Raw genomic sequence first — 17,121 nt, forward strand, 5'->3', positions numbered from 1 at the left:
AGCAGTGCCTGGTTACAGTCTCCCTTCCCTATAAAGCAATCCTTTATTTCCATTGCCCAGTCAACAATCCATTATTTTCCTTCCTTATCGGCCCAATATGGTTCCGGTCTTCTCGACAATGTCATCTGTTTGTTTGGCAAAACAATAGGTCACTTTCCTGGTTTCTCCATTGCAGTCATTTTCAATGCGATAGTTTGTAACGTCCCCTTCTCCAAACATGGTCACCTTTCTCCAGTTAACACATTTCCAGTTGTTAAAAGATCTATTCTTTTCTACCACACACGAACTTTTCCCTTCTCATCCAACAATCCATTTGTTTTCATCTGAATAATTTGTCTCCATTCTTCATACAACAACCTGTTGTTTGTCTCCCTACTACATCCAACACTCGGTTGTGTGTCCTTTCTTTACACAACAATACTTGTGAAACCTCTCCATAAGCCAGTTGTCTGTTATGCAACCAACATTCTGTAATGTCTACATTTTCTATAAAATGCAGTCATTGTTCTACCCTCTACAAACAGTAATTTGATGAGACGTGCCCCCTCCACCCACTTCAGCAAGGACATGAAGACCCTACTTGTCAAAGAACATCTTGCTGACCGTACCACTCTACCCTGTTTCTTCCCCCTAGAGCTCAGCCCTTCCTCTGCTCCTCCTATTTGTCCTTGCTCCTCCATGAGGCCATCTTCAGTTTCACCCCCCTTGGTGCATCTGCTTTGTAGAGTGCTCCATTGATTCTGCGCTAGATTTGCTCTTTATAAATGTCATAAATGCGTGCATACATACAAGTTGTGAAGGAGAGCAACCCACCTACTAGGAGTACTGGAAGTTATTTAATTATTTTTTCTATAGGTCTCGTCTGACCACTGACCAGGCGCTACAGCACCCTTGGCTGCAGGAGACTGAGCAAGCAAATGCAAAAACACTGTCAAAGGAGAAGATCAAGAAGTTTTTGGCTCGACAGAAGTGGCAGGTGGGACAGATTCTTTCACACGCGTCATCGGCAGCTTCACTCCCCCTCTCTTGAACATGCTCACTGTTCTTCCTTCTGGCTCTCTCTTGTCTTCCTCTCTTCTCTCACTCTCATGTCTCACTCTCTGCCTCTGGCTTCCCCTCTGGTCTTGCTCTCTGCCTCTGGCTTCCCCTCTGGTCTCACTCTCGTCTCTGCCTCTGGCTTCCCCTCTGGTCTCGCTCTCTTCTCTGCCTCTGCCTTCCCCTCTGGTCTTGCTCTCTGCCTCTGGCTTCCCTTCTGGTCTTGCCCTCTGCTTCTGGCTTCCCTTCTGGTCTTGCTCTCTGCCTCTGGCTGCTTCCCCTCTGGTCTTGCTCTCTGCCTCTGGCTTCCCCTCTGGCCTCGCTCTCTTCTCTGCCTCTGGCTTCCCCTCTGGTCTCGCTCTCTTCTCTGCCTCTGGCTTCCCCTCTGGTCTCGCTCTCTTCTCTGCCTCTGGCTTCTCCTCTGGTCTCGTTCTCTTCTCTGGCTCTGGCTTCTCCTCTGGTCTCGCTCCCTTCTCTGGCTCTGGCTTCCCCTCTGGTCTCCCTCTCGCTTCTCTGGTCCCCTGCCCCCAGTCTCTGGCTGCCCCCTGGACCTCCCACCCAATCTCCTCTCTTCTCTGGCTTCCCCTTTGGTGGTCTCCTCCTCTCTGGCTTCCACCCTGCTCCCCTCCTCGTCTCGGCCTTCCCCCAAAGCCCCCGGTCTCCCTCTCATCTCTGGCTTACCCCACTGTTCGCTCTCTCGTCTCTGGCTCCCCCACTGGCCTCCCTCTCTTCTCTGCCTTCACCCATTGAGCCCTCTCGCTCTCTGGTGAACTCTCGGCACTCTGCTCCCTCGCATAAGCAAGCTGTGAGTGCTTCATAATTATTTGAATGCAGCTGTTGTAGCACTATTCCATCCTGCCCATCCGCCTCTCGCCCTGCCACCCGCCACTCCTTGGCTGCTTTTTCTAAAACTCTAATGCCTACCTCACACTAAGCGCACACACACACACACACACACAGGCAACAGTAACCCCTCGCTTGCCTTGCCCAGTTCATCTAGTAACCTCCTGTGCTCCCCACAATCCTCTTTGCTTACAGGACCCAGAGAACTACGAGGACCTCCAAATGACAAAGATTTCCCGGTAGGAAGACCCCAAAACCCCGCATGACATTATCCTAGCCAGAGGCGTCGCCAGGGGGGGCTGAGGGGGCTATAATCCCAGGTCTTTCAGTTATAGCGCAGGATAGAAGCTCAGGGGCTACAACCAAAAGGCTAGCTACCCCCAAGTCCCGACATGAGTGTAGCCCCAGATCTTTTCAGACTTAGCAACACCCCTAGACCTGAGGAGGAACTCGAGGGTTCCTCGAAATGGGTGTTATTGAGTCATTCCTCCTCCCCCTGAACTACGGAGGCCCTATCTGGACCACAGGTAGAGGAAGCACGCCAGGTTGGCTACTTTCTGTCTGGTGAAACGAGGGTCACAAATCTTAATGCACGAATGAACAATAATATGAACTGTAACACAGGCATTCTGAACTTTGAAAGCATTGGTCACTTTGGAGGTGTGCTACTCTTTAGGTAGGGTGACCAGATTACCAAAACGAAAAACAGGGACGATCAACAACATAAAAGAGGGACTACCCCATCGCAGCCCACCAATTACCGCCCATCCCGCAACACGCCTCCACAACCACCACCTAATCATAGTTTCAGCACTTCTCCTTTCTATAAAGTGTATATGATCTCCTTTGTGCAGTTTTGTCTGTGAATCTTGGCATGTTAATTCAAAACAAGCGTTTGCTCTCATTGATATTACATGGCTTGCTGTACATCTATTTCCAAGCCAGTCTCTGTGGCACAGTCAGTAAGTGTTGTGACTTGTACCTAAAAGGTTGGGGGTTCGAGCCAATCCTCCAACTTCAAACCCTGAAGACGTTGTGAAAAATAATTACGATTTTAATTACCGTAGCCACCCAACCATGCAAACACCGGACGGGGGTTTCTAAAATGAAAAAATCTCCCCGGACCCTGGTACGCAGGGTGATTTCCCAGGACTGTCTCGGGAAAACCGGGACGTCTGGTCACCCTATCTTTAGGCGAGTCTGCTGCCGGGTCCGATTTCAGGTCCAGTTGCATGCAGTGAGAATCTGAACATAAAACACACTGGCTCGCATGATGGGTGTGGCCTGAAAAGTACACAAACCACAGTAAGGTACGCAAAGAAATATATAAATGCATGTAAGCATTTATATATTTGTATGCATACCTTACTACAGTTTGTGTACTTTGCAAGCCATCTTTTATAAATATAGAAATATGTTGCATATGTCTGTTTTTATAAAAGATGGCTTGAAAAGTACCCATTTAAATATTTATGTGCGCGCCTTACTGTGGTTTGGGTACTTTGCAAGCCATCTTTTATAAGCATAGAAATATGCAACATATTGGGTACTTTGCAAGCCATCTTTTATAAATATAGAAATATGTCGTGCAGTCCCCAGGTTCACTGAGGGTCAAAGACGCCTGGGTGACCTTGGGAGGAGTGAAACAAAAGGACAGTAAGTTCCTCTGGTGACCCCTCGTGTGAGGGGTCACCATAGTAAGTTACAGCGACTGACAGAAGTGCCAGCCAGCCACAGCGACGCTGCGGCTGGCTGGCACTTCTGTCAGCTTGACTGACTCAATTGTGGGTGCATCTCCCGCTGCGGCCGTGGCAGGATAATGTGTCCCACCGTGATGTGGTGGGACCGGTGGGGGGGCGGCTCAGCCCCACTTTTTGGAGACTGCCAAGGCCCGGCACCGGCCCACTTAAGGCACTGCATAGCACCACCGTCCTTTATTCGGGACGAGCGCTTGAGAAGAGCCAAATTCACATTTTAGTCCTTTTTTTGTTTCATCGGGTTCGCTTCCACAAATTTATTTTTCAATGCTGGTTATGTGCCACAGGAAACAAACTGACAAAATAGGTCTTTAGACGCTCTGCCTTGGATTGGTCATGTATACTTCATCATGGGACAGATGGCTTAGGCCTTCACCAATCGTTTTCACCTTTTGGCATGGTTAAGGTTTAGGTCCTTACTTGAGATGTGCACACAGCCAAGTGGACAGGAGAAGCAAGCGACCAAGAACACTAGATGCAAACTTTCTACCCCTCTCCCTTCATGCTTGTCCGTATTGAAATGTCCATCTTTCACAAAGTCTCTGAAGGTCCCCAATCCTGTATCTTAGAATTATGTGGAAGGGCACCTGCAATGTCACCTGCGGCACGACATGCCCGCCTCAACCCTTCAGCATAACTAGCTCTGTCCGGCCACAGCACCGCATTTTGCAGCCTAAACATAATGTATTTGCTGACGGCGCTGGCCTAAAAACCGCCCGCGCATTACATGCCATACCTTGACTTTGCGTTATATGGCTAGCCACTGCCACCGTGCATGCCCGTATGATTACACATGCCTGAAAGACTGTCGACAAATTTAAATGCCATTAAGAACGTCTCTTGCTTGCCTTGCCCACGGCGAATATGCCTGATGTAGGTCCTCATAGCACTACGCATTCAATTACGCCTTATTGAATTGTATATCTCACACATGTGCACACTCTTGAGTTCATTAGACACTTGTCTCTTGCTAAGCCTCCCGAGACGATTTGCACTGCCTGTCTGATAATATACTGGTGAGCCAATACGTAACTATTTCTGCTTGTTGCTATACGAACTGTCTGAACTAACTGAACTACATTGTGCTACCATTTATTATCTGCTCATTATTGCTCTGTAGCGCTAAATTCAAACTATCTAACTTAGTATTTCACTGTTCTGACAACGCTTTGGTAAAATAGCTTGGAATTGTGCCCGTTTGTTGCTATGCGCATTGACTGAGCTAAGTGAACCTCTTTACCGGCTGCCGTTCTGAAGTGCTGCCATTAATAGCGTGTAACTATCAGACCTCGCTTTTCACCTCATCGAGGAGAGTCTGTCTATACCTGCCAGTGCTGCCCCCTCCACATGCCCTGATGCCCTGAGCCCACATACTGACACTAATTGACGGGATTTGTCTAATCTAAGCGCCCTCTGATGTATGCATCTTAGTCGCTGATGGGAATTGTCAAATCTAGGTGCTCGCTGACGTATGTATTTTAGTCGCTGATGGTAATTGTCAAATCTAGGTGCTCGCTGATGTATTCATTTTAGTCGCTGATGGTAATTGTCAAATCTAGGTGCTCGCTGATGTATGCATTTTTCCTTCACTGCTGGGATTGTCAAATCTAGAGACACTCTGCTGCATGCATCTCAGTCATTGCTGGGATTGTCAAATATAGACGCCCCCTTGCTACCTGTCCCCCAACATGTGCACTACTAAAACTTGCCACATATACATACTCTGTACCTTACTCTGGACTTTTCTAACCATTACCATAACAATGGCCCACACCAACTCCACACCTTGCAACCTGCAAGAGAGAAACACTCAGCTTAGAGCGAGACTGCCACACCTTTATGACCTCAAAAACAAAAGAACTAGACCTTTAGGCTCCACGTTAACCCCTATTGCTCCCAATCCTAACCCACCTGCCGCAGTGGCAGAAAGGCGCCCTAAAACGCATACGGACCTCCACTATAACCAGAAGAGATACAACACTCCTAAGCCCAGACTTACTCAAGAAAGAACGATAACTCCTACCTTATCAGGAGCCCTCATTAATGCAAGGTCCCTCATAGCACACAAAACGGAAATTTCTGACATACTAGCCATGGATAACTTAGATCTCCTTGCAATCACTGAGACCTGGCTCCATGATGCCGCAGGTCCCGCACTTATGATTGCCATACCAGACAATTATAACTTACTAAGAGTCGATCGGCCCAACTCTAGGGGAGGCGGTCTGGCTATTATAGCCAAAACTAATCTAGCTGCAAGACTTACCCCTCACCCGGAAACAACATCCTTTGAACTGCTCTCTGCCAAAATACCTATCTCCAATAATAGTACAGTAGCTGTTTTCCTAGTGTATAGACCACCAGGCCCTTGAGGATGACTTATCCAGCGTCCTTACCAATAACATTAAAGACTCCACTCAACTCCTTCTATTAGGTGACTTTAACTTGGGATTTAATGACATTGAGGACAAACAAGCCTACTCCATTCAATCTATCTTAGTCAATCATGGACTTACCCAGAAAGTTCTAGCCCCAACACACATAAAAGGACGGACATTAGATTGGATATCCAACCGAAAACTGTGATACTACCATTTCTAATATCTTACCACAAACTTGGACTGACCACCACATCATCTGCTTTTCTGCAACTATAGAGCCTCCTAAACCAAATAATCCTGAAATAGTACCTCCCATGCCAACTAGAAGCAAAAAAGAAATCACGCCTGAAAAACTTCTCCCACTTCTCCTACCAGCTCTCACTGCTAGCGATATCAACCCTGACCCCAATACGCTAGTCGAGACATTTAACAACACCATGTCCAAAGCCCTGGATAAAATTGCCCCTATCAAACTACGTAAAAGTAAACGAGAATCTCATCTTAACTCATGGTTCACCCCTCACCTTGAACTACGAATCCAAAAACGTAAACTCCAAGCTATCTGGAGGCATACACCTTCTATGGAGAATAAAACTCTACTTGACAACCTTGCTAAAAAATATAAGAAGGCTATGATCCAAACCAGAAAAGACACATTCAATGAGAGAATTAGCAAAGCCAACTCTAATTCTAAAGAACTCTTCTCCATCCACCGGGAAATGGAAAATCCTATTGCTCCCACAGATAACGTCCCCAAGGACAAACAATGGTGCACTAGCATCCAAAATGCCTTAGCTAAAAAAATTACAACCCTACAAACTAAAATTGCAAAGAAGAAATCATCCCTGAGCCCTACTAGAACCCATACCACCCATTTGACTGACTCAACCAGAACAGTCACCCAAAGTAATGGTAAACCATTCAGCTTTACTAACATATCCATTCTGGAAACTGAAAAGGTGATCTTATCATTGAAACCTTCTAATTGCCAAGGTGACAATTGCCCTGCACAAGTCATTAAAGACGCAGCAAGGGATTTAGCACCCTTCATCTCAAAACTAATTAATGCCTCCTTTAGATCCAGTACTGTACCCACAAACCTCAAAGAATCATGGGTACTGCCCCTCCTTAAAAAACAGACCCTCGACCCAGCTATCCCTACAAATGACAGGCCTATCACCACGGTCCCTTTTCTCCTCAAAATTATCGACAGAGTAGCCTACCTCCAGATCCAAAACTATCTGGAGACGAACCAACTACTAGGATCATGCCAATCCGGTTTCAGACCACTTCATGGTACTGAAATGGCCCTTATTGACCTTAAGACACAAATCGACGAGTTGAAGGATAAAGGTAAAACAGCTATGCTCCTCCTCCTTGACTTATCGGTGGCCTTTGACCCGGTGGACCATGCAGTGTTATGCAACCATCTAGCGTCGGCCGCCCACTTCTCAAGTGAAGCTATAGCCTGGGTACAATCCTTCCTAGTCAACTGTACGATGAGAGTGTTCTCCCCCTTAGCATCAGCGGACCCAATACAAATCACCTGTGGCGTTCCACAAGGTTCATGTGTCTCCCCTACAATGTACAACATCTTCACTAAGCCACTCTTCGACAAACTTGACAGACTGGGGGTAACTTACACTAATTATGCGGATGATAGCAGATCCTCATACCACTATCTGGCAACTTTGTCGAAGACACAGCTTTGGTAAACAAGATTTACCTCCTCATTCAGGCATGGATGGCCACCCACGGCCTATGCCTGAATGATGACAAAACAGAGATACTGATCCTGGGTTCTGACTCTAACCTTAAAAAACATAGCCCTAATTATCTTGCCTTCAACATAGATGGCAATATAATTAAAGTGGCAACCGAGGTAAAAACTCTAGGTTTCTACCTCGACTCTACATTATCCCTCAAAAAACAAGTTAATTCCCTAGCCTCCTCCACAGCTTACACCTGCAAATTAATCAGGGCTTGCAGACCCTACCTCTCCAAAACTAATTGTATTACACTAGCCAATGCCTTAGTAATGTCCAAACTGGACTATTGTAACGCCCTTTATGCAGGCGCTAGCAAAACTGTCATAAATAAAATGCAAATACTGCAGAACAATGATCTTAGAGCAGCTTTGGACATACCCCGCAGAGCTCACATATCCAACATCAGGAAAGACCAGCACTGGTTAAAAATCAGTGATAGAATTCTTCTTCTTAAGATGTTATCCCTCACCCATAAAGGTCTGAACAACACTTATATCTCGGCCAGACTGACCAGAAAATCTTCTACTCAACACACTAGAGCTTCTAACCACCTCCTACTTGAAATTCCCAGATTTAGACTAACTAAAGCGGGTGGAGCAAGTTTCCCTGTCAGAGCTGCCCGTGCCTGGAATGCACTCCCTACCGCACTGAGAGCCAACTTACCCTACACGAGATTTAGATGCAACGTGAAAAGTTGGCTCTGGACTAATGATGACCTACAATCTGTGCCTTTGTGCTAGGCCCGGATCTATTATCTCATTTAATGACCATGATACCTCTGAAACTTCACATCAGACCATTTCATTCAGGAACCTGTATATTCTATACTGTATTCACAGCTCGTATATTTTGTATACCTCTATTGCAAATACCTTAATAACACATGTAATGTACCTATTATTTCCTTTGTATGTATCCTATGTCTGCAACCTAAGCTTTAGTATTCTTGTGACTGTTGCGCCCGGCTACCCCTGGGTTTGGAGCGCATGATCAAATAATAAACTAAACTATACTATACTCAAGTGCATCTCTTCCCCGTTAAAGCAATATTTTAGTTTCTCGCGCAAGTACTTTTCAGATCTACTGTACATTTGATGAGAACCAAAGCCATGGGAGTGTTGCGCACTTCTGTCAAGTGGAGCAGCACGCAGGGAGGTCATTTGGGGTTTGCCAGGGGTTTTCGGGAGGATAGCTCGGGGGCAACCTGCTCATCTTGGAAGCAAGACGACACAGAGCAACACAGGTTCGATCCCTGGGTCTGCGCTTGGAAACCTCCTAGATTTTAAGCGCGTTATAAATAACCATTTATACTTGTATAGCAGCTGATAACCCCTCACTCCCCCTTTGCTACTGCTAGACATGTCCTTGCGACCTCTGTGCCACTGCACAAAGAGGCAGTTCCAAGAGCAGATATCTGTGTTGCACCTGAAAAAGGCAGCTAAATGTGCCAAAGCTCTTTTCGCCTGGAATCTAAATCTCGTTAGCTGGAGAAGTTATAGGGATGCATGAAAAACTATGCAGCCGCCATTACTAAGAAGTTGGAAGTCCATCAGTGAAGAATGCCTGAATGATTGGGTTCAGAGGGCGAGATTTAGGTGCAGCTCATACCCAGCACTGTAGCAACAGGAATAGGTATGGGGACTAGGTCTAGCTAGCTGCGAAATGGGAAGAGCAGCTTGCAGTAGTCAGTGACTGCACAGCATGAATGCCAATCTCATCAGTGATTCTCGTTGTCTGCTTTGCACATCTGTGATGAGGTGTGCCCCAGTGGTGTCTGCCACCAATCCTGCCTGTACACTGTTCACCTAACCCAGATCTGCCAGACCTGCATTACAGGCGCATTGTAGAACGACGCAAGGTGATATAATGAATTTACATGAAGTTTCCCTCAGCCTTTGAAGTAAACCATCTGTTGCTTCCTCAAGCAAAAAATACATCTATTTGGAAGGATAGCTCAGGGGCAACACACTTGCTTTGGGAACAAGAGGATGCAGTGCAACGTGGTTTCAGTTACTGTTCAGTACAGTGCTTAAAAGCTGGAGGTGGTTGGGATTAAGCAAGATTTAAAGAACCATAGAAAAAAATAAAATGGGCCTTTTCTAGGTGTGATGTCGTGGAGCTGCTGCTGCTGTTTTTAGATTTTAAAAAAAACTGCAATTACTGTGACCTGCAACACCTCCTTCTCCTCTATCTCCCATCTAACAACAAAAACTGTGGGTTACTTACCAATAAGCAAAACAGAAGGGTGAAATATGGAAGGTTTCAAATCATTCATAACCACTGGCACAGCTCTGAGCAACCATTTTTCAGCCAGCCACGCCAGTACAGGCGGGCAAAGCCTATATGGAAATCATGCTTGGTCCCACCCCAAAAAGGGCAGTCCAGCCCAATTACTAGCTCACATCTCTTCTGCACGGGACCACAAGCATCCCCAGACATGTTCCAGCCTCCTTGGGGCGTCATGAGTGAGGGGTAGGCTAGGTCTCTACGCCCAACAAGCTTTTCTAGGGCTGATGTCGTGGAGCTGCTGCTTACATTTCAAAATGAAAAACCCTGCAATTATTGTGACCTACAACACAAATACGTCCCCACTGTCTCCCATCTAACAAAAAAACAGTGGACCACTTGCCAAATAAGCAAAACAGGTGATGGCTGAAAGGTTGCAAATCATTCATAACGACTGGCACAGCTCTGGGCACCCCTCCAGACCATCGTTTTTCTGGTTGGATTTGCATAGGTCAGTTGCTGTTTCCAGTCTGTGACCAGACAGTTGGCAGGCACTGAATGTCTGCGCTTTGGGGTTTAGGCCTCTTCGAGATGCTCTGTCTGGTTACAGTTTAGCCCCAATGATGTACAATAGTCCATGTTGTTGTGTTGGACGTCTGTTTACATTCACAGTAATTTGGTAATATGGGCCTATACACGCTGATATTAATGCTACATATGGTGATCTAGTCTTGTATGAACCTGTATATCATATTACAGTGATATCGTAACCATATTTTTCTTAGTGTACTGAAGAACAATGCTATGTGATGCCAATCCTGAGAGGTTGTGTGCCATCACTTCCTGTAATGTCACTTGGGGCGTGGTCAAATCGCATCACTTCCTGTGATGTCATCGGAGGTCGTGTGATGTCACTTCTAATACCCCTGGCCTTCTGTTGAAATAACTTTTTAGGTCTGCCAGAATCTCTCTGCTTTCTGATGCTTTGAGGTGGATTTTTGCTCTGAAGCATTAGATCCTTTCATCCAATGGATTTCCCTAGTTGGGAAGCCCTCTCCTTCAGCAGGCCAGGCTGGAAGCCTGCTGAAAAGATTCTGGATAAAGAAGCAAAGATAGGGAATATAGAACCCCAGTCCTCCTCCCTCGTTACACTCATTACACTTCATTTGCTAAATCCCCCCCTCTCCTCGATCTATAGCTCACTAGGCCAGCTTGACATCTTCCATCTTGTCTCTGCATCTTCTTTACATTTGTTTGTGCCATGTTTACTCCCTGTATATGTGTCCCTCGCCTTCCTGCTAAATGGTACCACGAATTTAAGCAAAGCCGGTGAGTTAACTTCGTGACTTGTTATTTTTTTTTCTTTTTTTAGAAAACTGGAAAAGCTGTTTTAGCCCTGAAAAGAATGTCCCTGTTGACAAACAAGCAAGATAACAAAGTGACATCGCCCGATTCACCACAGAGAGAGGGTAATAACTCTGCACACGTAATGTTGTCCCGCACCCATTTTGTTTGTTAAACAGGTCTGCAACCTTTGGCTCTCCAGATGTTTTGGACTACAACTCCCATCTGCCCTATCTAGCATGACAAGAGACTAGCGCAAGTAGATAGTCATGTATCTGTAAACCACCTGAAGTAACAGAGTGGCCATAATTAAGATGCTGAACCCCATGTGAAATATATTGTGTTTGTTTGCTTTTTAAACAAGTGAGAAATAGCCAGTAATGTTTAATATTAACTCTAAGATGCATGCTGCCCCTCCCACTATGTTTTCCTTGTTTTAATCACCTGTGATTGGTTTTTTGATACTGAATAAATTAATATATAAGATGTCATTTTGTGATTGTATTTTTAATGTTTGAATAAGATGGTTCCTCCTACTCACTCTGTGTTCTGTGTACGTGCACTACTGACACTAATTGGTAAGTGATTTGTCTTGCTCAATTGGATTCTGTAGGGGACTTGGCCTAGTTTGGTGGCACTGAGAGAGGGGTAGCCAGTCCTCACTTTTGTATATTGCCTCTTGAGTGTGTCTCCCGTTTTGAGAGACTGGCCCCCCGAAAACAAAAATCGTGGGAGATTACCTGTGTTGATATAACTATCTAGCATAGTCAATGGCCAAGGATCATGGAAGTCGTAGTTCAAAACATATGTTGAGCCACTGCAAGTATATCCTGTTTGCATTCTCATTTGAACACTTGGGGGGCCATTGCCTAATTTTTATAAGATGCTTTTTCCCTCCAGGGGATTTTGGCAGGCCGAGCTGTGGCACAGAATGAATGTTGCATGTCAGACCTGCCGCATTGGAAGTAATGCATGGACGCCAGCATTGATTGTGATGTTGGTGTTGATACGGTTTAATGTTGGTCATATGTTCAGCACCTGCTGGTGGATTACATAGGAAGCCATGTTAAATGTACACATGGCAGAAGGCTTTTACACTTGTTTGCGCTGCAACTAATGCATGTAAATACCCTCCTGGATTTGCATGCATTTAATGCACTTTGTGGTGCAAGTAAGGAGCATTATACAGAGTAGAATAAAGTGCATATGTTGTCAGTTGCAGCCCTGCAAAAATGAGCCCCTTGAAGTTGTGGTTTTATTGGCTAGTGCTTCGACTTGCGGCAGGGATCTACCACTTCTGATTGGTCACATCAATCCAGAACCCCTATGTTTCCTTTTTACCCAATATGCTTTTGAGATCGTAACGCTGAGCCCGTAAGCCATGTCCCCACAACTGCACGCTTTTGCAAATGTGAAGGTTCCCATTCAGTTGTGCCAGGCATGCTTGCATTTTAATGTAATGTTAAGGGTAATAAACGGAATCCCAAATTATTTGGAATGGAAGACATTTGAACTTGATGACCTTGTCTTTGAGATATAAAATATAGTGTAATTTGCTCATACTATGCTCTTTTGTGAAACACTTATTGGTAAGTGCATTTTTCTGGTTGTAGCTAAACCAAAATGGCCGCTCATTCCATTGCTTCTTGAAGGAAAGGCTTAGTCGGCCTTGCTGGAAGCAGAACTTCTTCTAAATCTCGCCTTTACAAATAATTTGGCTGGTAGTTGTATTGGTAGTCCTGCATTTTAATATTCACATTGAGCAAATTTAGCAATCCTTGCCTTTTTTCCTCCTCCACGTTTCACGCCTCCTCTTCTGTAATGCAGATATCATGTTGAGCCCTCAAGACACCGAAGTATTCAGCTTCCTACACCAGCAAATCCAGAGGCCGCCCAGCTTCTCGAAAACCCTGAGGGACCAGGTGGAAGTCGAAGGTAGCAGCGCCTGCCTGCAGTGCCACATTGAAGGTAAGTCCTGAGCGGAGATGCTCGCACTGAGCATTGAGGCCACAAAGCTACTGTGACATGTCCGGGGAGTGACCAGGGCAACAATATCGGCTGTTTTGTAAAGTTTATTGGCCTACGGAGAAACCCCTTTGACAGTCTTTTGCCATATTCTTACAGACTTGTGTAGCTTTTTTGTAATAAATGTATATGTGAATGAGGAAGGCCTTGACCTATGCCCACAAATGTAAAAAATGAAAAACATCAAGGCTGGTTTTTGGGACCCACGCACTTGGTCTCAGCCGCTTCACTGCATTTGGTGAAACATCGGTTTACTGCAATTTTCGCTGCCTTTGTTTTAGGGAGGGCATATTAGTGTACATTTGATTAAGGTAGTTGTGGTTGGGGAAGGGGCAAAGGGTGTGTGGGGGAAGGATGTGGCAGAACCTGTCCCCATAAACTCTACGAATAATGCGGCACAACGACCAAGGCCATTGGTTGTCTCTGTAGTTTGCATTTGAAAAAAGCATTTTACTCTGCGTCTTAATGTGAAATAGTTTCCTATCCTCTACCCAAGCCTTGAAAGCAACGGGAACCCCACCTCCTCCTCCTTTAAAGGTCTCCTTGTCAAGTCCCCACGAGGATTACACAGGTGCTGCTGTCCCCTACAGAACTCGGTGACCCTCAACCCTGAAATAGTTCAGTTATCCCTTCTGTATTTACAACACCTCAGGGAGAAAAGGGATGGTGACAAAATAATACATGTCGGCTTCCGCGAAGATCTGCAAAAGGGAAAACTGATCAGTGTTATGTCACCAAACATACTTCCCCACCGGCCTCCACTATTACTTTGATTCCTAGTTGCATACTCCGACTCCTCAGTTATAGTCTGCAGGGCCACTTTTAAACTAATACAGGCCTTCTTCTGGGTGGAGTGTGATTATGCATTTCGAAAAATTGGGGAATTTGTTTTGTAGCCTGTGTACTTTGCTAAATAGATGGATTACGTAAGTGGAATCTTTACTGCTTGTTCAGCTTTCTCTATAACAAGGGACTTGCAATCTCCCAAAATTCAGATTATAATAAAAACCTAATGGCAAGATATCGGCATCAGATGTTCCTGGGGTTCTATTCAATTAGCAATTTGTTTGCCTGGTTAATAATAAAACCACTTATTTTTAATTTAAAAGCACCAACTTCCTTGAATGGTTGTTTCACTTGAATCACTGCCAGGGTTTAATTTCCAGGTGCGCCTCGGAAGCTGCTAAGGTCCAACATGTGCTTTCCATCTGAATCCCCAAAATATGTGTCTTTCAGACCAATTTTCCCTGCGGTTTTTAGGGCTAAACAGGATTTGCTGCAGCAGATTTCCTTGAATTCGATTTCCTCTAATTTATTTTAATGAATGTTGCCACAAATATATGCGGGGGGTGGGTTTAGCTGAATAAACAATGAAGAGGGCTTATTGGGGGAATGTGTGGGATCTCCCCCGCATATATTTGCTGCAAAATCTAATACACAAAAAAATCAATTTGACATTTAATTCAATTAAATCTTTTTGACAAAATCACATACAACCAGTTTTTAAACAATTCTCTAGATCTGATTTTAAACAAAAAAATGATGAGGCTGAACCACTCCACACCAGAGTCTTCTCCACTTAAGACTTGGAATATGAAAAAAGATGGTCCGAGGACGTGCACTGGTTTGTACTCATTTTGTTACAAGCCTTAAATTGGTCCTACATGAAAACTCCTGCTGTGAACAACACGAGGAATTAAGAATAGTTTTCTCCCCATTTAACTTGTGATCATGAAATACTGGACAAAGAAAACTACTAGTAGGTTGAGGATATCTATTCAGTTGTCTGTGCAGCAATGAGGCTTTGTTATATTTAGAACTTGATTCAAGATTGATGTATAACACGTTTGATGATTGCAACCTGTTAATACTTCTACCACATGCTGTTTAATTGGTTCAAATTCCAATTAAACATGGGACCCACTCTTTCTAATGTAGACTCTTACTCTGGATTGGCCAATCGTTTCTGATTGACTTTCCTGTTGATGTCCAAGTCTCCTTCCTCTTTTCCTACTTCTTTACCATGTTATTTTTCTTACCTACAGGTTACCCTGATCCAGAGGTCATCTGGTTCCAAAATGACATTCCCATCCAAGAGTCGGGCCGATTCCGCATAGAGTACGACGAGACTGGCAGCTGCTCCCTGATAATTTCGGACGTCACCCAAGGTGACTCTGGACGTTACGCCTGCAAGGCTTTCAATGACATAGGGGAGGCCGAGATCTCCGCCAAGCTGACAGTCTGCCCCCTGCATGGAGTTCGCAACAGGTAGAGGCTACAATCTGGAGGAGGAGCTTTGTAAGGTTGAAGGCATTGCACCCCTTAGGAGGAGTGGACTGTATGATGTTGTATAGACCTCTGGATCCTGATCGCAGGCCCCTTAATGCCGTGCTTTGTTCATGGACAACTTGCAAACATAAAAGCAATGGCCATTCAGAGAAACTTTACATATGGAAGGCGAAGGACATTTGCCCTCTGTCTCCTGCTGTAGATTGGATTACCCACTGGTCAGAGGACGCACACTAACAGAAACTGGACCGCTTAGCAGGGGAACAGCGGTCTCGGTCTCGTTAGAAGGCCTGCAGAAGATAAACCACAAAGTCCCTTTGGTTCTGCAGAGGACTTTGTGCTCTCAGCATCCCTTCTATTCCACAATCTTTGGCACTGAGCTGGGGGAAAAGCATTGGGGTGGAGGGTCAGAGGGTTGAATTGCTCTGCACTTAAAATATTTAAAACTAGCTCTTCAATAAAATGTACTTTTGTGTGTATGCACATATCTCTTTCCAGAGGTGTTTTTGTTGTGTTTCAGTGGTGCAACCAAAACCCATTGTAATAAGAGCACTGAACATCAGTAAAAAGGTGAATTAATAAATAAGTCAACTGGCCGTGGGGAATGTACTGTCTGGTCCTTCGCTCAATGTAAAGACTTCCAAAGAGATGCAGGAGAGGAGAAAAGTGGTTTGTAATTACTGTGGGACACCTTGGTAAATCAAGGCGAAATTGCACCCTACTATCCTGACCGCTGCTATCTCCAGGAACCTGACGCTTACTGGTCAGTTGGCATGTAGTTTGTGCTGTGTTGCCTTGTAGGTCAGGCAAGCAAGTTTGAAGATTAATTCCGGAGCCTAGGCACATCCATTGGGAGTGGTGCTAAAGGTAGCCTCTTGTGCTTCGCATTTCTGGCACCAGTTTGTTCCTCCATGTAGCAGCCAGTCTAGAATGGACTGAGACCAGAAGCCTCCCAAGACTGAGTTACCCATCTCAAGGCGGGAGACAACAAGCGCCTTTACTAGCTCTTCTTGGTCACTCAACACCTTGATTTCTATAAGGTTTCTAATGACGCCTTCCTCAGTGACTTGGGTAATTATTTGGATGATATTGCTTATGCTGTCTCTTCTGGGAGCTATGTTACACCCAATGAACCCAGGAGAAGTATTTAGCCAAGTTCTTCCATTAATTGATTTTTCAACGCTAATCGTTTTAAAAGAAAATATATTACATAGAAAAATGTGCAAACATCCCTCTTGAGGAGACGTGTGGAAGTCCCCTTTGAAATCTTCAGATAACCTTTGTATCCTCCGTGTCATTCATAGATTTGGAGGTTCAGCCCCTATATGTAAAGTATCCCACATGTCGGCTTATAATAAAGCATGGCCACCACTTGCAAAAGTGGTCATCCTGGTGACCTTCCGCTGTCCAAAAGAACCTTAATGGAGTCCAAACTCTTAATCCACTGGGAAG

At 45.0% G+C, this 17,121-nt stretch overlaps 1 protein-coding gene across 4 annotated transcripts in view; it reads left to right on the top strand.

Annotated features, from left to right (window-relative positions):
- The window catches only part of LOC138521418 (myosin light chain kinase, smooth muscle-like), a 604,815-nt gene extending 588,661 nt beyond the window's left edge, over window positions 1–16,154 (top strand). For all 4 annotated transcript variants that reach the window (XM_069634224.1, XM_069634225.1, XM_069634226.1 and 1 more), the window contains 4 exons: window positions 856–976; window positions 11,384–11,480; window positions 13,183–13,323; window positions 15,426–16,154. In XM_069634224.1, the coding sequence (XP_069490325.1) occupies window positions 856–976; window positions 11,384–11,480; window positions 13,183–13,323; window positions 15,426–15,652 (586 nt within the window). In that variant the 3' untranslated portion in view covers window positions 15,653–16,154. The remainder of the gene's footprint in view (window positions 1–855; window positions 977–11,383; window positions 11,481–13,182; window positions 13,324–15,425) is intronic.
- Window positions 16,155–17,121: the final 967 nt, after the last annotated feature.

Source organism: Ambystoma mexicanum, chromosome 13 (assembly GCF_040938575.1).
Source record: "Ambystoma mexicanum isolate Mex_15411 chromosome 13, UKY_AmexF1_1, whole genome shotgun sequence".
Classification (NCBI taxonomy): Eukaryota; Metazoa; Chordata; class Amphibia; order Caudata; family Ambystomatidae; genus Ambystoma; species Ambystoma mexicanum.